This window comes from Prunus persica, chromosome G6 (genome assembly GCF_000346465.2).
Source record: "Prunus persica cultivar Lovell chromosome G6, Prunus_persica_NCBIv2, whole genome shotgun sequence".
Classification (NCBI taxonomy): domain Eukaryota; kingdom Viridiplantae; phylum Streptophyta; class Magnoliopsida; order Rosales; family Rosaceae; genus Prunus; species Prunus persica.
The window spans coordinates 7766489-7793462 of NC_034014.1; the positions used below are offsets into that span (position 1 = coordinate 7766489).

At 35.5% G+C, this 26974-nt stretch overlaps 2 protein-coding genes and 1 long non-coding RNA gene across 5 annotated transcripts; 1 reads left to right on the forward strand and 2 right to left on the reverse strand.

Annotated features, from left to right (window-relative positions):
- Positions 1326-12442, reverse strand: LOC109949440. 3 transcript variants are annotated; one of them, XM_020564972.1, is made up of 5 exons: positions 12269-12442; positions 12055-12178; positions 11816-11914; positions 6312-6363; positions 1326-1655 (listed from the first exon to the last, which is right to left on the reverse strand). In XM_020564972.1, exons 1-5 carry the CDS (start codon positions 12373-12375, stop codon positions 1528-1530), a joined length of 510 nt encoding a protein of 169 aa, XP_020420561.1. In that variant the 5' UTR covers positions 12376-12442; the 3' UTR covers positions 1326-1527. The 3 variants fall into 3 exon arrangements, with proteins under 3 accessions (XP_020420561.1, XP_020420563.1, XP_020420562.1); XM_020564974.1 differs by having other exon boundaries at positions 6312-6407; XM_020564973.1 differs by lacking the exon at positions 12269-12442 and having other exon boundaries at positions 6312-6407; positions 12055-12248.
- Positions 15590-16591, reverse strand: LOC109949441. The gene is made up of 4 exons (XM_020564975.1): positions 16543-16591; positions 16371-16467; positions 16024-16260; positions 15590-15930 (listed from the first exon to the last, which is right to left on the reverse strand). Exons 1-4 carry the CDS (start codon positions 16549-16551, stop codon positions 15839-15841), a joined length of 435 nt encoding a protein of 144 aa, XP_020420564.1. The 5' UTR covers positions 16552-16591; the 3' UTR covers positions 15590-15838.
- On the forward strand, positions 21830-24633 carry LOC109949442. Its single transcript, XR_002271912.1, has 2 exons — positions 21830-22360; positions 24081-24633. It is a non-coding gene; the product is annotated as an uncharacterized LOC109949442 (long non-coding RNA).

A 26974-nucleotide genomic window follows, 5' to 3' on the forward strand; every position in this document is an offset into this window, starting at 1 on the left:
TTGAGTCGTACCGAAAGCTGAATTGGTTAGCTAAGAAGCCTTCAAACCAACCACATCGATTATCGAGATTGGTGAGTTCGTTTGGTTTTGTTTCAATTTGGGCTAGTGTTTTTCTTTTTTACTAAAACAACCCTTATTGGGCCCAAAGAAAGACAATTCCAATCCATAACCATAACATTCATCATTAAATCTGTATCTTCCCAACATGCATCATAAAACAAGTTTCTATCCTTCAAATTTCAAAGCATTCATCATCAACCTGCGGGCTAGGTTGCTCATTCTTAGGCATCTCGTACGGATGATTAGTTCTTGATGCATGGGTTAAGGGATCACAAGAGGTCACCCTACAGTAACAATGTCAGAATCCACCAGTAATCTGAAGTCCATCAGAAAATAGAAAAAAATCTATGAATTTTATTGAAAATATGAATAAACTCTGAAATACAATTTTGACTTAAATAGAAAACCAAGAAAGCCTAAAACTGTAGGAAACCCTAAGTTCCAAAATATTTCTAAAACTTAACTAGCAAAAAAATAATAAATATCCTAGTTAAAAGCATATCGGGAAAATAATATCCTACTTCTTATAAATTAAATATAAATTGTGCATCATTGACGCTCCAAACTTAATCAAACAACTCAAAAATCCCAACGATACGCCTTCCGTCTTTTAATATGTTATTAGGGCCAAACAACTTCATAATTGATATTTGACTGCAATTTCAAACCAACTTATTTTCTTTATTTTCCTTAGTAAGATTTACTGATATTTTGTCCTACATTAGCCCCTTCACTGGTAAAGAACTCGACCTCAAGTTCTCCTGAAAACGAACCTGAGTAGGCACTAAACAGAAAACAAAAAATTCAGAAAAGGTCTCAAATCTGAAAAAATAAAATAAAAATACATACCTCTACATCAATGCAAGCTCTAATCCACCTTCAAAAACCACAAGAAACTCTAAAACCTTCAACAAAACGATGGCACACTAAAAGAACCTCAACTCTTACAAAAAATTGAAAAGAGAAATCGCCACTAAAAGGAATTGAAAAGAGAGCACAGAACAAGTGTTGAGATAGAGACTTGAAAAGAGGTTAAGTATTCACATAGGAAGCTGAGAGAGAAAAAGAAACAAGCAAAAGGAAAGGAAGGGAAAGGGCGCTATTGAATCTTTATTTTTGTGTGAGCTGTGTGAAATCGACGTAAGAAATGGATAAGATAAGAACAGTGCTGAAAGCGTGAAATGCATAACAGAGCAGATGAGCAAACTGAATTTGGGCCTCTTGATTGAGCTCTTCTAAAACAAAATATAAAACGCAACCAAACGCAAAACAAAAAATACTTCATTTATCATATCCTTATTAGTAAAACATCCCCAAATTGCAGTAGTGACTGTGAACCGTATGCAACTCAAAACGCATGTAAAAATATAAACAAAAGAAGCCTCATTCCTCAAACGCATGAATTGCCATCCTCATGTTCATTTGGTCTGCCACTCTTTCTTATGATTATTAAGATCAATCCCATTTTTATTCCCTATGCCTTTTCCGTGTCCCTTGACTTTCTCTTTGCCTAGTCTTTGTCCATCTTTGCCTTCTCCTTCTCCTTCTCTGTTCAAATTTGCAACTAAAGAAGCAACAAATGATGGGTATCCCTCCTTTGGTGGATGGGAGAAAAATAACGAGAGAACTTTGTAAGAAATAGAAATAATAAAAATAAAATAAAGGAAAAAGAAAATGGTATACGGGAGAGTTTAGAAGAGAAAATGGATGAAAGAAAAAGCATAGTTTTTTCTCCTTAATGCATGGCATGTGATGATGCTTATAAAAGGCACCAACCTTGTACGTTTCTGTCACCCTCAAGAAAAAACTAAAAGGGTTTTCTAGGTCAGAAAACAAAAGGGAGTTGGTCGAGGGAGAATTTAAGAGAGGGTATATCTCTTGGGTGTGAGCAGTGGCGGATCCATTAAGGCGCAAGGAGGTGCAGCACCTCCCCTCGTCGGAAAAATTATTGTATGTGCTTCAAATTGTTCCTTTACTCAACTGGTGTACAGATTACCTTATTTCTATTTTCAACATTTAAGTAAATGTCTTTGTCCTTTTACTTTCATTTATTTTTATATTACTCCATTTACTTAAGTTAACTATGTAAATAAGGAAGTACCCCCCATTTGGATTCAAATAAAATTACTGGAAAATCAAATTCCCACCAAATCAAAATATGAAAAATCGGTTTTAGTGCAAAATACGATTTAGGCTAAAAATGATGGCTCATTAAGTCAATATATACTTCATACTAAAATCTCATAAAATCAAGTTTTCTTATTTGATGTGTAAGGAATAAAAGCCGCCAAAAATTATCTTGAGAAAATGATTATTCCGAAAAACTATTTTTCATACTTAGTCAATATTGCACCTCCGTTAAAAAAATTCTAGGTACGCCAGTGGGTGTGAGTGTGGTATTCACAGGTTAGAGAGAGGGTGTACAAAGGGTGTATGATGTTGGATACGGGCTCGGGTTGGGTTATAGGACTCTTGAGCGGTGTTATTTTTGTACTTCTATTTTTCTCTTGTTATAGTGAAAGTGAAAACACTCTGTGGATGTAGGCATATTGTTGAACTGCGTATAATTAACCTGTGTGTTCTCATTTGTTTTTACGTATTGTAATCTCAGTTTATTTTTATTTTCGTCAATTAATTACCATGATCAAGAGGATTAAATTCCTACTTCTTACCTCACTTCCGATTCGTATGAGCATATTCTTACTACAATGTTGTATATGGTAAAGATACTCTGAAAATGGAGGAGGTCGAGGCAACTCCCTTGTCACATGAGAAGAGGAAAAAGGTTGGAGATTGCAAGAGTTCTGTCTTTGTTGCTCATGGTCAGAATCAAAGAGGAAAACATACTATAAAGGGATCTACTAGCAGCAGCATGTCTAAATCCAGAGGATTAAATTAATTACCTTGAGGGCATGTTTACGTATCAGTAATGGAGAAAGTAAGGAATCAGATAATTTAGGAATCGGGGAACTACTGAATCGGTATGGGAAGAATCATTCCCATTAAGCTGTTTACTAAACATACGAAATTAGTAAAGGAATGGGGTTGATTCCCATTGTTATTGTTTCCGAATTTTCATAAATCAGAATCCAAATTAATTTGATTACTAAAATGCCCTACACATTTTCACCACATCACATATATAAAATTCACCCAAAACCTAAAGCTATAGGAAAAGGGGTTTTGAATTAATCAGTAAGAGGGAATCCGTTATCAAAGAAAATTATCAGCAATTTATTCTGAACCAAAAGCTAGACAAGCTAACCTGGCTAAGAAATCTTTGATCAAGTGAGATAAAATTCACAAAAGAAGTCACCTAAGGGCTAAGCAGTTGCAAAGAGCACATCCAAAACTAACATAAGCAAATAAAATTCACAAAATAAACTCCAATAAATATTTATCTTTCACCTACGTAACTAGTAAATAATCAAATAATAATAATTTGCATAATCTTCATACGATTAAATACGATTAAATATATTATCTATGCAAAAAATCACTTATGTATACTTAATGGCGTGTATTTTTATTTTTTTTAGGGTTTGAGTTATTTTGGAATTATAGTAAAGTGGTAAGGGTATTTTTGGAAGTTAATAAGAGAAAGCAGGAATGGGAATCGTATCGACTAGTCCCCCCTAGTCGATCTGATACCTAGTTTTGAGGGAATGTGATTACGGATTTTGAGGTGGGGCCCACTTATTTTTTCATTCCTGATTGCAAGTAAACGCAGGGGAAGTCAGGAATGGAAATCATTCCCTTTCCTCTCATACCCATTACTGATACGTAAACATGCCCTGAAGGTGAAAACACTCTGTGGATGTAGGCATATTGCTGAACTATGTATATCATGTGTGTTCTCATTTGTTTTTACATACTGTCATCTCAGTTTATTTTTATTTCCATCAATTAATTACCGTGATCAAGTGGATTAAATTCCTATCAAGTGGTATCAAAACTGTGGTTTGGTGACAACGGTTGTTCGTCGATCATGGTGATTATTTTACAATCGCGGTTTTATCATGGCGGGGACCCTTGCCTCACACTTTAAGGTGGAGCAATTTGATGGTCCCAGCAATTAAAGGGGCTCATACAAATCCTTGCAGTAAAGGATGTCCTCCATTCTTGGATTCCAAATGGAGTAATTGGATGCAGTCAATTTTAACATTGTTGCTGATGATGATGACGATGACTCCTCCATCTTAAATTACACAAGAATATAATTTTTGAGCCTATTATCAATAAGTTATTGGGAAAGATTGCGAAAAATCAAAGAGCCAATAAATAAATATGGCACTCGCAGGATTTGACTTATCCCAGCCTTGTGTAAATAAAATAGACAAAATTAACACTCTATCTTTCACTAAGAAAAATAATGGGAATACAAAAATAATCTCATCAAACACCAGTGGCTAAACTCTCTCTTGGTTTTTCTCTTAAGAGGATTTTCTCTCACGCACAAGTGAGGTTTTCTTATCTCTCAAAAGTCTCTATGTTTTGGTTTTCTAAAGGATGATTTAAACTGAAGGAAGGCAGCTGCTTTTATAGCCAACGTTCCTGACAAATTTGTGGCCTTGCATGCGACAGAGTTTTTCTCATTTTCTCTTCCGTTCGTTTTCTTCAAATTTTTCCCTCCTTTCTTTTATTTTATTTTAATATTCATTTTCCTTCTTTTTCTCTCCTCCACTAACGAGGGAAACCCATCATAAGTTATCAATGAAGATTCCACACCAACGTTGTGGGAGCAATTATATAAGCTCTATCTAGCCAAGAGCTTTGTTTATACCATAATCAACCGAGCATATCCAACATCAAAATAACTGGCACCAAGGCAGACACCTTTCTCCCCTGCTAGAATACCCCAAAGGGACACACAGACAAATCCTTAGAAAGTGAGTGACGTTACCGTCTTCTAACATGCCAAAGGAAGATACTCTTTTGAAGCGGCAGCCATCTGCCGAAGCTCCTGACTGCCAAACCTAATTTCCAGGGACACGTGTCACCTCCACAGCAGGTTGCACAAAGTCCCACATTGAAACTTTGTGCAAAACTCCCGCAGAAGATCAGGCTCTCTTACTTTTTACCTAACTTCCTGATTCGTATGAGCATATTGTTACTACAATGTTGTATGGTAAAGATACTTTGAAAATGGAGGAAGTCGAAGCAACTTTGTTGTCACATGAGAAGAGGAAAAAGGTTGACGATTGCCAGAGTTCCATCTTCGCTGCTCAAGGTCAGAATTAAAAGAGAAGACAAACTGTCAAGGAATTTAATAGCTCAAATAGGTCTAAATCCAGAGATGGTAGAAGAGATAAGCAGTGCTACAAGTGTAAGGAATGGAGCCACATAAAGTGGGACTGTCCAACTTGGAATAAGAAGAATAGTAACGAGGATAACTCAATTAGGGCAATAACACAAAATTATATGGATATTGGTGGAGATGATCTCACAATCTCCTCAGTTAACATTTTCAGAATCGACTAGTGATTATCGACTCGGTGAAGTTACACATAAGCATTAGCCGTTACGAATCAAGGGGGAGTTTGGACGACAAATTTGATTCATGTTATGTGTAGCTGGTACAAGGAAAAGGCTAAATGAAAGCGTTTTTGGTATTTACAAATGCTGTCTTAGGTTGAGACAAACTTCGAGATTAAAAGTTAAGAAGAAGAGTCCTCCACCTAAGTTGAAAATGGGAGATTGATGGGTATCTCTCCTTTGGTGGATGAGAGAAAAATAAGGAGAGAAGTTTGTAAGAAATAGAAAAATAACAAAAATAAAATAAAGGAAAAAAGAAAAATGGTGTACGGTAGAGTTTAAAGGAGAAAATGGATGGAAGAAAGAACATATTTTTTTCTCCTTAATGCATGGCCGTTAACATGCATGTGATGCTGCTTATAAAAGGCACCAACCTTGTGCATTTATATCATCCTCAAGCCAAAACTAAAAGGGTTTTCTAGGTCATAAAACAAAGGGAGTTGGTTGAGGGAGAATTTAAGATAGGGTATATCCCTTGGGTGTGAGTGTGATCTTCACAGGTTTGAGAGAAGGTGTACAAAGGGTGATTAATATTGGATACGGGCTCGGGTTTGGGTATAAGACTCTTGAACGGTTTGTGTATCATATCGTCATATCTGTTTATTTTCAATACGGTCAATTTACTCATAGACTTGTTTTTTTTAATTAAAGCAATTTTCATTAGTGATACGATAATGTGGTGTTAATGACATCACAAAACAGTTTTGACGAACTACCTATTTTGTTTGCGGCATCCACTCCAATTTTTGTGGCCACGATAGTAGCACCCTGCAGCAAATTAAGACCAGAGGCAAGAAGTTTGCGGACGCCACCTAAATTCAATAATTAAATAACAAAGATACTTAACCACCGAAATTAAATAACAAAGTTTGCCCACTTGTCAGTAATTAAATAACAAAGGTGCTTAACCATCGAAATTCAGAGTAGTAAAAAAAATTTTAATGACAAAAAATTTAGGGAGAGGGAAGGCTACCCCATCCCAAAATCAGGGCATATTAAGGTTTTTGAGAACGTACAGATGTTTTCTTTTAAGTTTACAAGAAAAACTAAACCCGAAATTATTTTGAGATGAAATCATCTCTGTGCCTCCAAAATTGTTTAGGGAAAAACTGATGGGTTTCCCTCGTTAGTGGAGGAGAGAAAAAGAAGGAAAATAAATATTAAAATAAAATAAAATAAAGGACGGGAAAATTTGAAGAAAACGAACGGAAGAGAAAATGAGAAAAACTCTCTTGCATGTAAGGCCACCAATTTGTTAGGAACGTTGGCTATAAAAGCAGCTGTCTTCCTTCAGTTCAAATCATCCTTTAGAAAACCAAAACATAGAGAGTTTTGAGAGATAAGAAAACCTCACTTGTGTGTGAGAGAAAATCCTCTTGAGAGAAAAACCAAGAGAGAGTTTAGCCACCGGTGTTTGGTGAGATTATTATTGTATTCCCATTATTTTTCTTAGTGGAAGATAGAGTGTTATTTTTGCCCATTTTATTTACACAAGGCTGGGAGAAGTCAGATCCTGGGAGTGCTATATTTATTTATTGGCTCTTTGATTTTCACAATCTTTCCCAACAAGGGGTATTAGAGCTTCGGCTCAAAAATTATATTCTTGTGTAATTTAAGATGGAGGAGTCATCGTCATCATCATCAGCAAAAATGTTAAAATTGACTGCATCCAATTACTTCATTTAGAAGCCAAGAATGGAGGATATCCTTTATTGCAAGGATTCGTATGAGCCCCTTCAATTGCTGGGACAAAAACCAGCAGAGAAGTCAACGATGCATGGAGCATTCTGAATAGAAAAGTTGTCAGACAAATCCGACAATGGATGGATCAGAGTGTGTTCCACCATGTGGCACAAGAGACGGATGCATACAAATTATGGACAAAATTGTTGTCCATGTACGAGCGGAAGACCGCTCAAAATAAAGCATCAGTTATCCGACGATTGGTAAACCTTAAGTGACTTCCAAGGTTTGATCAACCTATTGATGAATATGAAGATGGTGCTTGATGATGAGTTATAAGCACTAATGTTACTCAGCTCTTTGCCTGATAGCTAGGATACACTAATAGTATCCTTAAGCAATTCAGCTCCTCAAGGCGTTCTTACATTGGACATAGTTAAAGATAGCATGTTTCAATGAAGAAGCAAGGAGGAAAAAACAAGGTGTAGTAACCGAGTCAGAAGCCCTCGTCTCAGAGTATCGTGGAAGAACTAACAATAGAAAATTTCACAGGCGAGACAAGTCAAAGGGCAAGTCAAGAGATGGCTCGAGAGGAAGGTCCAAGACAAGAAAGGACCTAGAATGTTACCATTGTGACGAGATAGGCCACGTGAAAAGAGAGTGCAGGTTGTTTAAACGAGAGCAAGATAGAGGTAACAAAAAAAGTGATGCTAGGCACACGACCGCAACTACCTCTGGTGGAAATGAGGTAATTATTCTATGTAGTGATGGCTTCGTTAATTTGTCCTCTCAAGATACATGCTGGATAGTGGACTCTGGTGCATCATTTCATGTCACCTCACGGATGGACTTCTTTACATCTTACACCAATGGAGATTTTGGTAATGTGAGGATGGGAAATGACAAATTGTCGAAGAGGAGATATTTCCCTTGAAACCAACACAAATTGTCACTTGGTCCTCAAGGATGTGAGACATGTTCCAGACTTGCGTCTCAATCTAATTTCCACTGGATTGCTTGACGATGAAAGATACGCCAATGTCTTTGCTGAAGGGAAATGACAACTCAGCAAGAACTCTCTTGTCCTAGCACGAGGGAAGAAGGAGAACACCCTATACATGACACATGCAAAAGTCAGTAATGGGTACGTAAATGCTCTCGCAGAAGACTCAATAGAGCTATGGCATAAACGGCTCGGTCACATGAGCGAGAAAGGGCTGCAAATTCTAGCCAAAAGAGAGGCATTGACTGAGATGAAGAAAGGCATGCCTCTAAAATCATGCACTCATTGCTTGGCTGGAAAGCAGTATAGAGCTTCGTTTCAACATGGTCATGCACAAAGAAAACCCAATGTATTGGATGTTGTGTACTCTGATGTTTGTGGTCCTATGACCACTAGTACTCTTGGTGGTGCAAGATATTTTGTTACCTTCATTGACGATCATTCTAGGAAGGGATGGGCTTACGCACTTAGAACAAAAGATCAAGTGTATGAAGTTTTCAAGCAGTTTCATGCTAGCGTTGAACGAGAGACTGGTAGAAGCTTCAAATGTATTCGCACCGATAATGGAGGAGAATATATGGGGGCATTTAGAAACTACTGTAGAAGTAATGGAATCAGGCATGAAAGATCTGTTCCGAAGACTCCTCAGCATAATGACATAGCTGAGAGAATGAACAGAACAATTGTTGAAAGAATAAAAACAATGTTATCTCATGCCAAACTGCCCAAAAGTTTTTGGGGTGAAGCTCTGATGACTGCGGTTGATCTACTCAACCTTTCTCCTTCAGCACCTTTGAATGGTGATGTCCCGAACAAATTCTGGTCGGGAAAAGACGTTTCCTACAATCATCTAAAAGTTTTTGGTTGTAGAGCTTTTGTTCATATTCCTAAAGACGAGAGATCCAAGCTCGACGCAAAGTCGAAAGAACGTATCTTCATGGGATATGAGAATGAAGAATTCGGTTACAGGTTATGGGATCCTGTAGCTAGAAAGATTATTAGAAGTAGAGATGTTGTCATCTTTGAAGATCAGAACATTGAAGACATTCAAAGATGTGATAAACCTAATAATCCTAGAGAATATCCAACTAACTTAGATTCAGTTCCTTCCCCATTTGAGCACAATGACGAGCGAGATGAATAAAATGATACTGATAATCTAGCTAGTGATCCTATTATAAATGAACCAGTTGATGGTGACATGAGTGATGATCATACAACTGATGGTATAATAGATGATGCAGCGGATGAAGGGCTAGAAGCACCAGCCGATGAATAGCCAGAGGCCGAATTCCAACTAAGAAGATCGACCAGGGTACGGAGACCTCCGAGTAGGTATTCTCCAGATGATTACGTTCTCCTAACAGATGGGGGAGAACCAGAATGCTATAAAGAAGCATTGACTCATGATCAACAAGATGAGTGGTTGAAAGCCATGCATGAAGAGATGCAATCTCTGCATGAGAACCACACATATGATCTAGTGAACCTACCAAAATGTGGAATAGCACTCAAGAACAAATGGGTGTATTGACTGAAGACGGAAGAAAACAACTCTAAGCCCAGGTTTAAGGCAAGGCTAGTTGTGAAAGGTTTCAGTCAGAAGAAAGGAATTGACTTTGAAGAGATTTTCTCACCCGTAGTGAAGATGTCATCCATACGGGTTGTACTCGGTTTGGCTGCAAGCCTGAATCTCGAGATCGAACAGCTAGATGTGAAGACAGCTTTTCTTCACGGAGATCTTCAAGAAGAAATCTACATGGAGCAGCCAGAAGGATTCAAAGTCAAAGGAAAAGAAGATTTGGTGTGTTGGCTGAAGAAGAGCTTATATGGACTCAAGCAGGCGCCTCGACAATGGTACAAGAAGTTTGATTTCTTCATGATTGAATACAGATATCGAAGGACTACTTCAGACCATTGTGTATTTGTGAAAATATTTGATGATGGTGAATTCATCATACTTCTTCTCTATGTCGATGACGTGTTGATCGTAAGACAAAACAGTGACAATATTAGCAAGCTGAAGAAAGAGTTGAGCAAGTCTTTTGCTATGAAAGACTTAGGACTCGCAAAACAAATCCTCGGTATGAGTATATCCCATGATAGAAAAAATCGGAAGTTAAGGTTATCACAAGAAAGTTATATCGAGAAGGTACTAAAGCGGTTTAACATGGATAAAGCAAAACCAGTTTCTACTCTATTTCCTAGTCACTTCAAGCTTAGTTCAAAGCAGAGTCCCACATGTGAGAAAGAAAAAGAAAACATGGCTATGGTGCCATATTCCTCAGTTGTTGGTAGTCTGATGTATGCAATGATTTGCACGAGGCCAGACATAACGCACGCAGTTGGCGTTGTAAGCAGATTCGTGTCTAAACCAGGCAGAGAGCATTGGAATGCTGTGAAGTGGATTCTCAGATATCTCAGGGGTACTTCCAAAATGAGTTTGTGCTTTGGAGGTGGAAAACCTGAATTGATTGGCTACACAGATGCAGACATGATAGGAGATCTTGATTCCAGAAAATCTACTTCAGGATACCTGATTACATTTTCAGGGGGAGCAGTTTCATGGCAATCAAAGTTACAGAAATGTGTTGCTCTATCAACTACAGAGGCAGAGTTTATTGCAGCTACTGAAGCATGCAAAGAAATGCTCTGGATGAAGCGATTCCTACAAGAATTAGGCCAAGAGCAGCACAAATACATTTTGCATTGCGATAGTCAGAGTGCGATCCATTTGGGCAAGAATCCGAGTTTTTCACTCGAGGTCGAAGCACATTGATGTGAGATATCACTGGATACGTGATATGTTGGAGTCAAAGCAATTACAGCTTGAGAAAATCCATACTGATGACAATAGTTCAGATATGATGACCAAGTCCTTACCTAAGGACAAGTACGAATTTTGCAAAAGAGCAGCTGGACTGCTGGAGCCCTCCACCTAAGTCAGGAGGGGGAGATTGATGGGTTTCCCTCGTTAGTGGAGGAGAGAAAAAGAAGGAAAATAAATATTAAAATAAAATAAAATAAAGGACGGGAAAATTTGAAGAAAACGAATGGAAGAGAAAATAAGAAAAACTCTCTCACATGCAAGGCCACCAATTTGTTAGGAACGTTGGCTATAAAAGTAGCTGTCTTCCTTCAGTTCAAATCATCCTTTAGAAAACCAAAACATCGAGAGTTTTGAGAGATAAGAAAACCTCACTTGTGTGTGAGAGAAAATCCTCTTGAGAGAAAAACCAAGAGAGAGTTTAGCCACCAGTGTTTGGTGAGATTATTATTGTATTCCCATTATTTTTCTTAGTAGAAAATAAAGTGTTATTTTTGCCCATTTTATTTACACAAGGCTAGAAAAAATCAGATCCTAAAAATGCCATATTTATTTATTGACTCTTTGATTTTCATAATCTTTCCCAACAAAAACATACACTTATGTGCACCTTTAATTAAGCTACGCAGGCATACAGAAGAAAGCCAAGTATTCGAATTCGACCCAAAAAAGAAAAGTCAACTAAGTGAAGAAAAGAGCTGACTAACTTCGCAGAGCTGCTTTGAAACTCGAAGCCGTTCTTGTTCCCCGACTGCCACTGGTGCCTTTTGTTCCACTAGTGGTGCCTTTTGTGGCGGCCTTATATTCTGCAGAAGATCCAAAAAAAGAAAAAAAAGAAAAAAACTAAGTAATTTCTGTTGTGAGAGTATTTGACAAAGAAAAGGAACATATATATATATATATGTATATATATATAGAAAACTTCAGTTGAGAGCTCCTCTATTACCATTTGAATGGTTATCGTATCTGGCAATCTGACTAGCGGTGCCCTCGATTTTCTCCACCACCGAGCCCCTGCGCCGTTCCACTTGAATACGTTTGTTTCTGTCGCCAGCCGCAGTGCGTTTGTTCTGCATTAACACAAAAATTGCAGAAAACCCATTAATCACACACAACACAAGCGCATGCATGCACAAAGAGAAAACTGAGTGCCGACGAACGTTTGCCATCCTGAGTAGTTTTGGTTGCTTTTTTTTTGGTTCTTTCTTGTAAACAACAGAGTCGAAATGAGAGATGGGTGCAAGATCAGGAGAGATATGGTGGGCATTTAAAGAAAAACAAAGACCGATTCAGTAGTCTTGACTAATTAGGTTGTAATTGAATTACACACTTTATATCATAGCCCAATTATTATTATTTTTTGTCATGAAACTGAGTTTTAGGTATGTAATTAGGGTCATTGTTTATGCTAAACAGCGCGTATGTACCTTTTGGTTTTCTGAAAATAATGATAAATTGCCAGAAGGGTCAACTTAATGTGTCCACATTTGAACCAACTTGATGAGAAATTTTTAAGATTATCGTTACATGGCATGGCATTGGCAGGTAGTGTTATAAGTTTACTTGTTATAATTAATATGAGTGTATGACGTGGTATTTCATGGACTTAGAGTTTATTATTGCTGTTTTTTCTTCCCATATGCATAGGAGGAAAAAGTTCATGAAAAGTTCAAAGAAAAATAATACTCTCTTATTCCCCACAAAAATTTCTAAAATATTCATGATGCATATCAATTCAACTAAACACTCTTTTCACACTCAAAAGTCTAGGGATGGGTATGGTTTGGTTCGGTCTAGTTTTTATCTCAAATCAAAATCGATACTATTTATTTTATCTAGTTTTGACGAAAAAAATTATCCAGTTCAGTGTGGTCCAATTTGCCTATAAATTGGTTCGGTTTCCAATTTTTTCGATTTTAGACAGAAAATTTTTTAATTACAAAACCCAATTAAAATTTCAAAATTTTGGGCTTTAAGTTCACAAATGGCTCAATTCTACGAATGAAATGTAGTTGGGCCTAGAAAAAAGAGGTGATTTGGAGTTTGGTTTGCTAAAAGATTAGTTATGGGCTTGGGGAAAGATTTAGCATTGGTCACTAAACCCAAAAGCAAACAAAAACCCAATAAACCACATACAAAACCCATTAAGCAAACGCAAGAATAGAGAGAAGCATAAGGCTAAACTAAAAGATAGATAAGTAGAGGTGGAGGAACTGGCTCTCACTTCGGCCTTGGTGAGTTTTTTGTTTGGATTTTCTTTGTTTGTTCTTGTGTAAATTGTGAGTGGAGAGAGTAGGAAATGTGGTGAGGCCAGTGGGTGGTATTTAAAGGCAGAGAGGGGGTTAGTGAGTTTCCGGGGCAATAACAAAGCTTATTATTTCTCTGTCTCTCTGTCTCTCTGTCTCTCTCTCTCTCCTCTGATTCGTTGCGGTTTCTCTATGAAATCGATGAAACCGAGTTGATTTCTCAATGTCAGTCATCAGAAAAGGCAAACCAACGATGTGAATTAGGTGGTCGGTGCCAAGGATTGCCCTCCCCGGTGAAACAAGAAGCATCTTGTTGTACGTTTAGGTAGCTCATGGTTAAGTGAAGTGCGACCAATTGATATGGTCCGGTTGGGTTGCCCAACCTTAATTTGAAGTCTAAATAATTTTATCCAAGGTTAGAATTAAATGGTTTTTTATCACAAAATGTCCCTGACATTTACGAAACTATCAGATTGCATCCTTAAAGTTTTTTTGTATCACTCATGGTCGTTAACGTTAAATTATAATTTTGGATTGATTTGACAATTATATTCTTGGTAAACGTTAAAGATCATGAGTGATATAAAAAAACTTTAAAAATGCAATCTGATAATTTCGTAAACGTCAAAGACGTTTTGTGATAAAAAATCAAATTAAATCCATTCTAATTGAGCTCAAATTAGTCGAATCATGTTTATTTGGGACGAGTCAGGTTAGACCCAAGCCCATAAATGCAAGCACAATCTTACATTCGTTAGAGTTTATTGCACAAGCCCAAATTCGAATTATTGTATGATCATTTCATTTGATGATCTAGAAGAAATCAGTATGTGGGGCCTTGTGGTCCGAAGACACCTAGGCTGATGATGCTCAAGCAGCTCAACATATATTCTCTCTCTCTCTCTCTCTCTCACATTGCAAAGACCAGGAGGAAGGGAGTGGAAAGTATTGGTGCAATCACCAAAGTTGTTTTTACATATTAGTGAATTTCTCGAGTGGACCACCGAGAGGACATAGGCACGAGGCCGAATCTTTATAAATTTTTATGTTCTTGTGTGTTTGTTTTCTCTCTTCGGTGTGCGTATGTTGTATTCTCAAAGAGGTTTGTGTGTATGTCATCGCATAGTCCATTAACGATAAGGTCTTGGAGTGTTTTTGCACAACAGACCTTACCTGAGGAAGCAATTGCTCCAAACCACTACACCAGTGGGTCCTTTGCTGATAAGAGTCATTGTTTATTCCAACCATTGTGCATGATTTTTTGTTTTTTTGAAGTTATAAATAATTTGTAACCATTTTCTAGGAAGGCCAATTTTAACAGTCGACATAATTTAGTCGCATCCGTGTCAATTTGTTCACCTAAACAGGAAAAAAAGAAGGAAAAAATTATACATATTATATCATGTTTGTGCTGAAATAATGTTCATTATGATTCATTGACAATGCATAATAATTAATACAACCCAAAACAAAACATAAATTGATATCACGTATCAATAATCTTCTTCAAGCATCTCTTGACAATGGTCTCTAATTTTGGTTCATCAAGTCAAAAGTTTACAAAGCACATTTGCATTTTCCATGTTCATATTATCAAATCCATCCCCAGCGCATTTCATATAGGCAAAGAAATGGTTCTAGCTTGGACATTTTTACCCTTAATTTCGACGTATCTACCAAGCGTTGCGTTTCCGAGAAATTATTTTGTGTAACTTTGTTGCAAGCTCTAACCACCTCCTTTAATTTTCAAAAAAGTGATGCTTCTCACCCTGGAGTTTGACTCTTTAAAAGTTGCATTGATAATAATGACACTTGAAGCTAATGTTTCCTCCTTTCTTATTTGATTCAACTTTTGTAACATACTTCTATAGAGGAGCATAATCCTCATAGGATTGAGTATGAAAAGAGGAGAAGCCCTCATTAGAGTTAGTATTACTCATTTTTCCTAAGAAAACCCCAATTAAAATTCTAAATGAAAAAAACCAGTTGAGAAGATGAACTAGACATCATCAAACAAGAGAAGAAGAAATTATCCAATTCTTTGGTTACGTTCTTTTAGATCCAACTTCCAAGCAAATATAATGAAAACTCAGAAAGAAAAAAAAAAGAGACGAAAAGAGGTGGAGGAAGTTGGGGGAGAGGAGCCGATGATAAGGTAATAGTTGTTGTCAAAAGAGTTTCAATAATTATGTTTTAATTAAAAGTTTTAAAATAGTCCATATCGTTTCTTGACCATATAGATTGAACTCTATCGGTATCTTAATTGTGTTCAAAGCGTGTTTGAGTCATGTAACACTTCAACTTAATGAAGTGTTTGTGTAACATAGCTGCCCACTTAATCAGATTAGTGACCATTCCGTTGGAATTAAATTAAAGTCAAAATCTTCATAATTGTATGTACATGGACTAGAGTAAACAATGTGAGCAAATTAGATGGACTAAAAGAGAAAAACAGTTTGTGACCGGTCACCAACAAAAACAGTTTCAGCATGATGCATTGGTGCGAAATTCGTGTGACGACCGCAAAACATCTAATGTGTGCCATGGAAGCTCATCTTTTTTCCCATCATATGTCTCTGTAAAAATAAAAATAAAAATAAAACCGTAAAAATACAATAGAAGACACATAATTTAAATTTATAAAAAAAGACAATCATAAATTTATTTACGTTGTGGGTGAGCTTTCAGGAGACCCCTGTTGAAATCATGCCAAGGTTTTAGAGGAAAGAATCTTTGTCGAACATTTTGCACCACATTACTAGCTTTCATCTGAATCTGATTTGCCATGCTGTTGTTGTTGTTGTTACCATTGACCCCTGCCTCTTTTTCAGGCTGTTTTATGGGCATCAACTTCTTCATGCGGTTGACCCATGGGCACTTTGACAAGGTGCCACTGTTTTCAACGCCTTCATATAAGGAATCGCATTAGTGGAGCTCACCTTGACGTGATCTAATGTTTTTGTAGAGACAGATACAAATGAAGATATTGCTTAATGTTTATGAGAGAATAAAGAACCTCCAAAATCTTGCTTAATTTTTTCAGTCTGGGCAGCAGAGACAACGATATGGCGGTGCACCTCTTTCTTCTCATCCCCAGCAACTTTGTTCCAAATCTGCATTAAAACATAAAAGCCATTAGGCACTTGCACAAATGTACACAGAGAGAGATGGATGGGTTGACTCCGTACCCAGGCCATTGTGCTGTGCGTTTTGGTTGATTTGGTTCTTTTTCTTGTAGTTGAGTTGTTGAAAATGGGAGATGAGTGGAAAATGAGGAGAGATATATTGCGGGTATTTAAGGATTGTATTCAAGATTAATCCCCATTTTCAATTTAAATGCTGTCATGTCATACAGGGTCTTTGTATATTTTTTGATAGGACATACAGGGTCTTTGTTTTCTTATTTTTCTGATAGAGTCGGTGTTTATTTTAATGAAGTACCTGTAATGTAATGTGCGTGTTGTCTTATATGTTAGGGTGGCGGGCTGATGCCAGATTTAATAATCCTCATAAATGAACGAGATCGACCCAGCCCTTTTGTTAATGAGCTGAATCTAAACCGGCCGATTCGGCCGGTTTGATACCTTTATAAAGTTGGGGTGGGTGTTTTTTTTTCTTCTTTCTCATTAGGAACAGTTGGAATGAAGTGGACTAATGCTCTAATGGCAAATTTTGGTAATTATGAGTGTTGTTAGAGTATTCATAATGAGCTCCCTAAATCACCTCTTTAGACAAATTTTAAGGAGGAATTGTAAAAATATAACTCTAACCATGCTCCCTATTTACCTCCTAAAATAAGAAGACCTCTAGGAGCTCCTAAATTTGAGGAGAGAAAAAGGACTTTTAGGAGGGTGTATTCAATTCAAACTTTTAATGATTTTTATAAAGTTTAAATGTTTGGAGGTATTCAATTTAGACTTTTAAAGAGTATATAAAAGTCTAGTGGTATTCAATTGTAACTTTTAAAAAGTATTTAAAAGTTTGGTGGTATTCAGTTATGATTTTTAAAAAGTATTTAAAAATTTGGTAGTATCCAAAAAGTTAATGACTTTTAAAAAGCTTATTAAATGAATAACTTTTCCATACTTTTAAGGCTAATTGTTAAGAGCAAAAGTCTTGTCAATTTACTAGTGACTTTTATCAACTCTATGAAAGTATTTAAGAATTTGTCATCTCTATGAAAGTCACTCACTTAAAAAAAGTCTTTATAAGTATGAATTGGATACACCCCTCTTAGTGGTTTCCTATAGTTTAATGCTGCTTTATTTAATGAGTATTTCAAACATTTATTTAATACTAACGATTTTTTAAAAGAGATGGATCAATCAAAAAAGAGTTATAGCATTTATGACTCTCTAAATTAGAGAGCATGATTGAAGTTTAAATTTTATAGAGAGCTCTTAATATAATTTTTATAAGTTTTTAGCTAAAATTTAACTAAAAAATAGAGAGTATGATTGTGAATGCTTTTAAAGTTTTAAGAAGCTGCTTTCTTGAAAAATGGATTTGTATAATTTTTACATGGTTCGAATGCCAACATCCACTTTTAATGTATGTCGGGGTGGGCTAGCTTTTTCTTTGAAATCTAAAACCCTAATGACGTCTATTTTTCTGAATATTATTTTAGAAGTGGTGGAGTCCACACTAATCTAAGAGTGGTGGTGTTTATTATTTTAGAAGTTGCTATCATTTTACTATACCTACATAAACAATGTACCTATTATTCTCTGTCACTGTCCCACCCACTAGTCATGTCTTCTCTCTCACTCTCACTCTTTCTCCTTTATCTCTTACACCTTTTTCGTTTCCCCCCTAATTCGTTGCGGTTTCTTTATGAAATCAACAAAATCGAGCTGATTTCTAAATGTTGTACTTCTGAAAGGGCACACAATCGATGTCAATTTGATGGCCGGTGCCAACCAATTGATATGGTCTGGTTGGGTTGCCAAACCCTAATTTGAAGTCTAATTTTATCCAGAGTTAGAATTAAATTCGTTCCAATTGAGCTCAAGCTTAGGGATGGTAATGGGCCGGGTGTGGCAATACCATCACCGTCCCTGCTTCATATCCCCAACCCCCACTGGCTATATGATTTAATGTATACTTTCTATTTATAGAAAAATTGTACAAACCATAATTAAATAAAAATTATTAGATTTTAAGCTAAAAAACCCACCCGTTGAAAAATTCCTAGTTCCACCACTGCCGGTCCAGTCCCCTTGCCCCTACCTCGTTTAAGTGATTTTGGGGAATTCCCATCCCTGTACCAGTCGAGGTATCCCCCATCCTGGCCCAAATCCCTTATTTTTAAAATCATCTTTATGTTTCCGAGACAATCATCCATGAAGCTTACTTACACTTCTAGATGAGGGTGCAAACCTATGTCCATAATATGCTAATGAGATAAGAACTGATAATCAGCATGTATAGAACAAACTGCAAATTAGATCTAATCACATCATCATATGATCTATTGCACATAAATATAGTTATGAATCTCATGACATTTATTGTCGGTGATCAAGACAACTTTTTGGGTGGTTAAATTAGAAGTTGAAGAACATGGTTAGGACTTTGGAGGACAAGAAATAGTTAAGATCTATTTAAACTAATTTCACAAAAACTTACAATATTGATTCCAAGATACATTCACGGAAGATGTATGAACCAAAATGCCAGTCTTCTTTATTTACCTAGAATGAAGTATTAACGGGAATGTCAATACCATCCCTACCCCTACTCATACCCAACGGGGATTTTTATGCTTCGAGGATCCCCGTATCTGATCCCTATTTTGGCCCGAAATCAACCCTAATTAGGGCCGAGGACCTGATGAGGATTTATGCCATTCCTACTCAAGTTAGTCGAATCATGTTTATTTGGGAAAATCATAACTATACTTAATAATAAAACACTCGGAAAACCCCACATACGGCGAAGATTTTTTTGTTGTCGTTGGAAAAAGTAAAAGTCCTGCTCCAGTTAACATTAGAACTGGAAGTGGAATGAAAGGTATAATCCATGAATATTGATATTTATATTCTATAAATATATATATTTGTCTTAATTAATTGTTTCTGATTCATCGGTTCTTATTTGTTTTATGTTGAAATGGGTCAGTTAATAAAAAAAATAAAAGATATATAAAATAAAACTTAAATAAAATTTGCATTCTAATTATTACGTATTACAATAATTTATTTATATCTTTTATATCTATAGAGCGAGAATAAACAATTACACCAAAAACAGTGTTTGGTATGAATCATAAAGCGCATAACTTGACCCATAAAAACTATTTATTGTAATTGTAATTTGGTTATTCAGAATAATTAAACAATTTGTTTTGTAACTAATTGATTGTCTTCCATTACAATAAAAGCTATTTGTAGGAAATGCTATGATATCCAACACTTTATTTTATGTAAAATAAAAAAAAAAGGCAAATAAAATGCCTTTTATAATAAAAAAATTATAGATTTTGTATCCTTTAACAGATTAACTACTAGTCCCACTCGAATTTGAGAATTACAATTAGGTGTACTCTTTCTTCGAGTTTGACCAATTAAATTAATTAAAATTAATATAATAAAAAATTATTAAAGTTTTTTAATTAAGCGATAGTGGGGTTGAATTATTAAACTTTTGATGTATTTTATTACATGTATAAATGTCACACGGCGAAAATAGAAATAAAACTAAACGAGTAAGGTTAGACTCAAGCCCATAAATGCAAGCCCAATCTTACATTTGTTATAGTTTACTGCACAAGCCCAAATTCGAATTGTATCGTCATTTCATTTGATGAGGTAGAAGAGATCAGTGTGTGGGGCGTTGTGGTCCGAAGAAGTCTACGATGATGATGCTCAAGCAGCTCAACAGATTCTCTCTCTCTCTCTCTCTCTCTCTCTGTGTCTCTGTCTCTCTCTCTCTCTGTGATTGCAAAAACCACGAGGAAGTGAGTTTGGGTCCACATAGCATGGCCTGCCAGGCAGCAAAAGCTTCTTTTAGTCCACCCCGTGATAAATAAAAGAAAGCATCCTCTCCTCGTCTTTAAATCCAACATAGAACCTGCCCGCATCCCCACCTCCTTGCCCAGGCAAAAAGAGGAAGAGCCCACGCGACTATCCAGTCCATCTGTTCATGTCCAGGGGTTTTTCCAGTACAGTACGACACGTGGCAGCCTCTGATTACTTGAGACATCAAATCCCACGTGCTTAGGGGCTTTGCATCACGTGGCCCTGACTAATTGGCGCCATTTAGTACTAAGGCAGATATAGTAATAATAGGAGGATACTGTTACATGTCTCTCTCTGTTTTTTGGATGATACCATAATAATGGAGCTCGTCAAATCCTTATCCGTTCATCATACCACATAAAAATGGTTGCCTTTATGTTCTTATCTATCACCATCCCTCGATGCTTTTGTACTATTTTCACACATTAGTATGTTGGAATTTGAGATATCTTTCAACCGCGTAGTTACGAATTTCAGTACTTCAATTTCAATACGTTCTTTTTTTTGTGTTATTAGAAAAGGGTAAATTATTCAAATGGTCCTCAAACTTATACTCATTTACATTTTGGTCTTTCAATTAAATTATTCGTTCAAATGGTCTATCAACTCTATATTATTCGCTCCATTGGTCCTACCGTTATATTATGTCAATATTTCTATTAAATATGAGGGTAAATTGGTCATTATTTACTCTAAAATAAGGTTAAATCTAACGGAAAGTTAGACGGTAGGACCACTGGAGCGAATAATATAGAGTTGATGAACCATTTGAAAGAATAATTTAGTTGAAGGACCAAAATGTAAATCATGTATAAATTTGAAAACCATTTAAGTAATTTACTCTATTAGAAAATTGAAAAAAATAAAAAGAACTTTCTATTTTATGAGGTCCATGTGGTAGGCACATGTTTCATTTACAACAATACAAACTACGCATTTTTTGCTATATACGGGTATATTCTTTCTCAGGACACCTTGATATGTTTTGCAAGTCAATTTCAACCATCAATTCACACAGATTTTTATTAACGTGTGTACAGATCTATAATTTTATAACATAGCACGTCATTTTATCTAGAGAAAATGTGTGTACGCTAACACTTCAAATCCATGTAAGAAGCCACTAGGGTCTAATCGAGTCGAATTAATCTTTTATAGTATCTTGATAGTGTGCATGAGAAACTCTTCTCTTTTTATAATTTAAGCTATCGTTTGTATTAAAAGAAAAACACATACTAGTGATGTATCAAGTCAGAATAATGCAATCCTTTTATTTTATCAATTATCACCAGGTGAATTGAAGAAAAGTAATCCGATGTGTCGATTTCTGCTTTAATAATTAATCAGATTTGATAAATAAATAAAATTCGGACGCACGCGCACATTCTCTCTCCAGAAATATCAACCAATATCTGCTTATAAATCCTCCTAGCACTTGGGGCAGTTTTATCATACCAAGAGAGAAAATAAACTGCAGCCTTTGAAACTTTGAGAATGGGAGCAGAACTAGCAAAGATGCCAATATGTTGCTTTTATCTGCATTTGCACCTGCACTTGTTTCTTCCTTCATCTCCTCAAAACTTTAAACACCAGAGCTTCAAAGCTTCGAATTGCTTCAAAGCTTCAAAGCATGGCTAAGGCAAGAAAAAAGGAAAGAGAATTAAGAAAATGGAAACTTATGTATGGAAGGTAGAAAGGAAGAGAAGGAACCAGCAAGAGGTGCAGGTGCCAATGCAGGTGAATGCCATCTTGGTTCAATATTCAACATACAAATCCACTTTGTCCTGATTACATATATATGATTAGATTATGACTATATATATGTGCGTGTGTATTCGCGCGCGTGTATGCTTTAATTCTTTATGATATATTGCCAATTTCTGTTAGATCCAAAAGGGATTTGATTGTCCAGAACCTTTTGAATTATTAACCGAAGAATGCACATAAAAGAGGACTACCTACTCATAACATTTTCGGGGCTTTTAAGGTAACAAACTCTCTTATCTCCCTCTCAGATTAGTATGGATATGCACAGTAGATGCACAAAGATTTTTGTAGCCTAATCTGGAGATCTGCTATAGATATATGCAGAGGTTGGTCAAATTTTAGACAATTATATATCTTATAGCTAGCTGTTCCAAAGTTCCCCAAATATATGGTCATGTGGCCATAATTTTGATCATCTAGTTCATTATTGCATGAGCTAATTTTGTAGCAGCAGGAACCCTTTAAGTTTCCTAAGCCTTCTATCTATGATCGCGTGCTTGAAATAATTTCAGGACAACAGATCTGGATAAAGAGTAGTCCTACTTTACTGACATGTTATCAACACCAATTCATTTCTTGGAGTATGAATATCAATTGCATATGAAAGAAAGGAAACAGTGAATCAATAAGATTGTTAAAGAATCACAGAAAATGAAATTAAGAAGTGAAGAAATAAATGTTTGAGTTGTAATGAGCACCAGATTTTACTAGTTGTGAAGATCTTTGGCTTCTTCTTCTTCTTTTTGTTTTTTTTGTTTGTTTTATAATCAGAACTGTGAAGCTTTATGGTTCGTGTGCTTTTTATATGTATTCTAAACACAGGAATTTCAAATAATCAATTGCATATAGTTATTTTGAATCCACTTCAAATATTTTGTTTGTAATTGTTTCAAATCCATTGCAAATTTCCGTGTAGTGTTTTTGTAGTTTCTTTTTTTTGTAACTATTTTCGCCTTATTGTCGAAATTTAAATCATTTCTTTTAAATCAGTCCATCCATAAAGGTCAATTTGGATGGATGCACAAAGAGAGTGAATAATGGGAGGAGCAATACTATCAGCACAACCGCATATATGTATATATATATATGTCCTTGAAAATATGCATGATGATGATGATTTTCAGTATTGAAGGAGAATATGAGTGACGTTAGAGAAGATAGAACTGATGTTCCAGTGGAGTGAAATTCCTGCATATATGCTTGTATATTTTCCTTAATTAGAAGAAAACTATGGAAATTAATTAAGGTTATGAGAGAAATGTATCTATGAAACTTTCGTAGGGTTTGTAGAGCCATGCAAGGGAAACGAGGATAAGGAAAGCAAAGACATGGAGTATCAAAAATATTAAACCTTGGGCAATGAAATGATGTATATATATATATATATATATATATATATATATACAGAAAGCTTAGATTAGATATACATCATGTAATTTAATTTGTCTGTGGTTCATAATAAATTATCTCTCATTCATGTATTCGTTGACAGTGATGTGTGTTTTCTGTTGGATCAACATGATTGTCCTCTCTTCTAACAATTTTGGAAGGAATATATATATATGATACATGTCTTTAATCTTGTGAAGACAAAAATAAAAACCATTGTATTTGTGGGAGAGAATTGATTGAGGCCAGTTTCCAAAGTTAACTGAGGTACTGGTTTGAGAAGATTAGGGTTCCAGTAGACTGAATATAAGGTAGTTCTCAAGATCTGAGTTAGAGACTGAATATTGACAGATTCGAGAGAGAGAGAGAGAGAGAGAGAGAGAGAGAGAGAGAGAGAGAGAGAGAGAGAGAGAGAGAGAGATGGAGATTATTGTCCATTTCTCTCTTCCTATTACGAGTTTGTAAGGCAAATCCATATGTTTGGTGTTAATATGGTATAAAGGAACATATATATATATATATTAATGATATATGATTTGTGAGATTCTCAGGGTATCAAGCGGTAGACAGACACCAAGGAGGGAAGAGAATACATGACAAGTGAAGAGATAAACTTGTGTAACAACAACTTGGCACCAAAGCAAGTAAAGAAATCGATATTGTGGCACGTAAATTCTTTTGGGGATTATGTAAATCATCCCCTTATAGCTTGATTACAGGTAAAACGTTTGGTGGTTTGGGATTTTTGGGATATGGAACATTTTAATAAAGCTGTTTTAGATAAGTTAGGTTGAAAATTTTAACTCAAAAAGATAATTGGTGGGTTAAGGTATTTTAAGTGTATGAGAAATTCTTTTAAAGAAGATTCGATGGATTGTGGGAGATGGTACTCATATTAAATATTCATTGGGTGATTGGATTTAGGGTTTCTATCCACATAAGCGGAGATGGAAGAGCTCAACCAATTAAACTATATCTTAACTATATCTTCTTTTTAAGGACTGTTCCTTATAAGTATTTTGGAAGCATTTGGGAAATTGTATGTTTTAGCCAAATTTTAATTGTAATATTAATACTGATTAATTACAAAGTGGTCTTTTTTTATTTTATTTTAATTATTGTTAAATTTAGAGAAAATGAATTTAAAGTCCTCTTCTAACCTTGAATTTCAAGCAATTAAAAATATCTCTTTCCGATGTGAGCAGAGGAAACAAATTGATATGCCGGTCCACTTTAAACATAACATCCATGGATGTCACTATTGGGCAGACTGTCCATCTTTTGTTACTTCCTTTTAAAAATTAAAAAAAAAATTATAATATTTTTCCTTGCAATTCTTCTTCTTATGTCAAGTGCACAAAAATGAATTAAAAAACTCCATTAGAGACCAATCATTTTAACAAAAAAATGCACCCATGGTCAATGTCACTATCGGAGAATAACATGGTTATAATAACTGGATCGGCTTGTTCTTATTTGGAGGCGCTTTTTGTCTTCATGTCCTTATATATATAAGGATTTCTCTTCTTTTTAGGAACTGTTCCTTATAAGTATTTTGGAAGTATTTGGAAAATTGTATATTTTGGCCAAATTTTAATTGTAATATTACATCTATATATATAAAGCAAAAGGCAAAGAATGGTGAAACATTCAAAATACCAGAAAATGCCCTTGGTTAATGCAAACATTTAGAATTCAAATTATTAATTAAATGAGGATAATATGGTAAATTCACACTTTTTCATATTTAAAAAAATTAAAAAAAAAGAAAAAGCAGATAATGTATCCTATTTTTATGGAACACAACTACCCATTATCTTTTTTAATTCTAAAATAAATTTACTTATTTTTTTAAAAAAACCTCTCGCAAGCGCGGAAGCGCGTGCAGAGAGGCTAGTATTGATTAATTACAAAGTGGTTTTTATTTTTATATAGAGAAAATGAATTTAGAGAAAATGAATTTAAAGTCCCTTTTTAACCTTGAATTTCAAGCAATTGAAAATATACCTTTCCGATGTGAGTGGAGGAAACAAATTGATATGCCGGTCCACTTTAAACATAACATCCATGGATTTCACTATTGGGCAGACTGTCCATCTTTTGTTGCTTCCTTTTTTTAAAAAAAAAATTATAATGTTTTTCCTTGCAATTCTTCTTTTTATGTCAAGTGCACAAAAGTGAATAAATTAAAAAATCCATTAGAGACCAATCATTTTAACCACACAAAAAAAGCACCCATGGTCAATGTCACTATCGGAGAATGACATGGTTATAATAATTGGACCAGCTTGTTCTTACAAAGGACTTGTAGTTCAAGTGGTAGCATTGTTCCTTGCACTCGAGATCTAAGGTTATGTTAAACGCATTGCATGATTTTTTTTTTAGGACCTTTCCCATTGCGTGGGGCGATAATACACTAAACTCACATATATAACACGAATACTCGGACTCGAACCCAGGACCTTACATGGTAGAGCAATTACTCTAAACCATTACACTAATGAGTCTTTTGCATGCATAATTTGTTACTAGAGATCATAGAGGAAATGTTAAAATCGGTGGAACTTTCCAAATTGGTTATTCGTTTATTATGGGCATTACGTTAAAATTATGAGAAACTAACTACTTGAGGAAATTTTAAGGCTTTGCTTGATAATTTAAAATATGAATTTACTAAACAATATTCCTCGGAGTATAATGTCACATGTGAAAAATATGGGAAGACTTGTTTAAAGTGAGTAGTTTCATTTTCAACATGTGCACAATGGTTTATTTTTTTTTGTTTTTACATTATCTTGGTCATATTATATATGATCGTATACTTATTAATAAGCATATGAACCTTTCATTTTCTTTCCTTTTAGATTTCTTTTGATGATTAGATTTTGATCATCTAGTTCATTATTGCATGTTTCCTAGTTCATCATCTAGTTTATTATTGCAAGTTTATTTCCCTCGTATTTAAACCTTTCATTTTCTTTCTTTCAAATAACAAATTTTGATCCTTGACAAGTGCTCAATCCTAATCCGTAACTATCCACTCACCGTCACACCATACGAGACGAGAGTGGGTGAATGGTGTGCTTCCTGGGGTTGGCATAGACAATCTTTGGCATGTGAGGGAATGTCTATGCTGTAACACCCCGACCCCAAATTTAACCCTTATTTAAATATTTAATTATTTAAGGGTATTTTAGTCATATTTTTAATCGGAGAGAGTTTGGGACCGCGACTTATATTTTTGGATAGGTCGTACTGAGACGAGTTCATAGACACGTAGTGGGCTCGAATCGGAGTTGTAACGAGAGAGATATGGTCAAAAGAAATCCAGTGGCACAATCGTAAATATTTCGAAATGGGATTTTTTATAAAAATCAGATTTTTATCTCTCTCTCTCTCTCTCTCTCTCTCTCTCTCCCGCGCGACCTCTCTCTCTCTCTCCTCT

Bases quoted from the DNA above. Each gene is read 5' to 3' on its own strand.
- LOC109949440 (XM_020564972.1), bottom strand. From the start codon at position 12,375: ATGCCCACCATATCTCTCCTGATCTTGCACCCATCTCTCATTTCGACT. The intron at 11,915-12,054 runs GTAATAGAGGAG...GATCTTCTGCAG, and splicing joins ATACGATAACCATTCAAATG to AATATAAGGCCGCCACAAAA. The intron at 1,656-6,311 runs GTAGTTCGTCAA...CATCCACCAAAG, and splicing joins GGATGCCGCAAACAAAATAG to GAGGGATACCCATCATTTGT.
- LOC109949441 (XM_020564975.1), bottom strand. The intron at 16,261-16,370 runs GTTCTTTATTCT...CCTTATATGAAG, and splicing joins AATTAAGCAAGATTTTGGAG to GCGTTGAAAACAGTGGCACC. The intron at 15,931-16,023 runs GTAAATAAATTT...TTATTTTTACAG, and splicing joins CCTGAAAGCTCACCCACAAC to AGACATATGATGGGAAAAAA.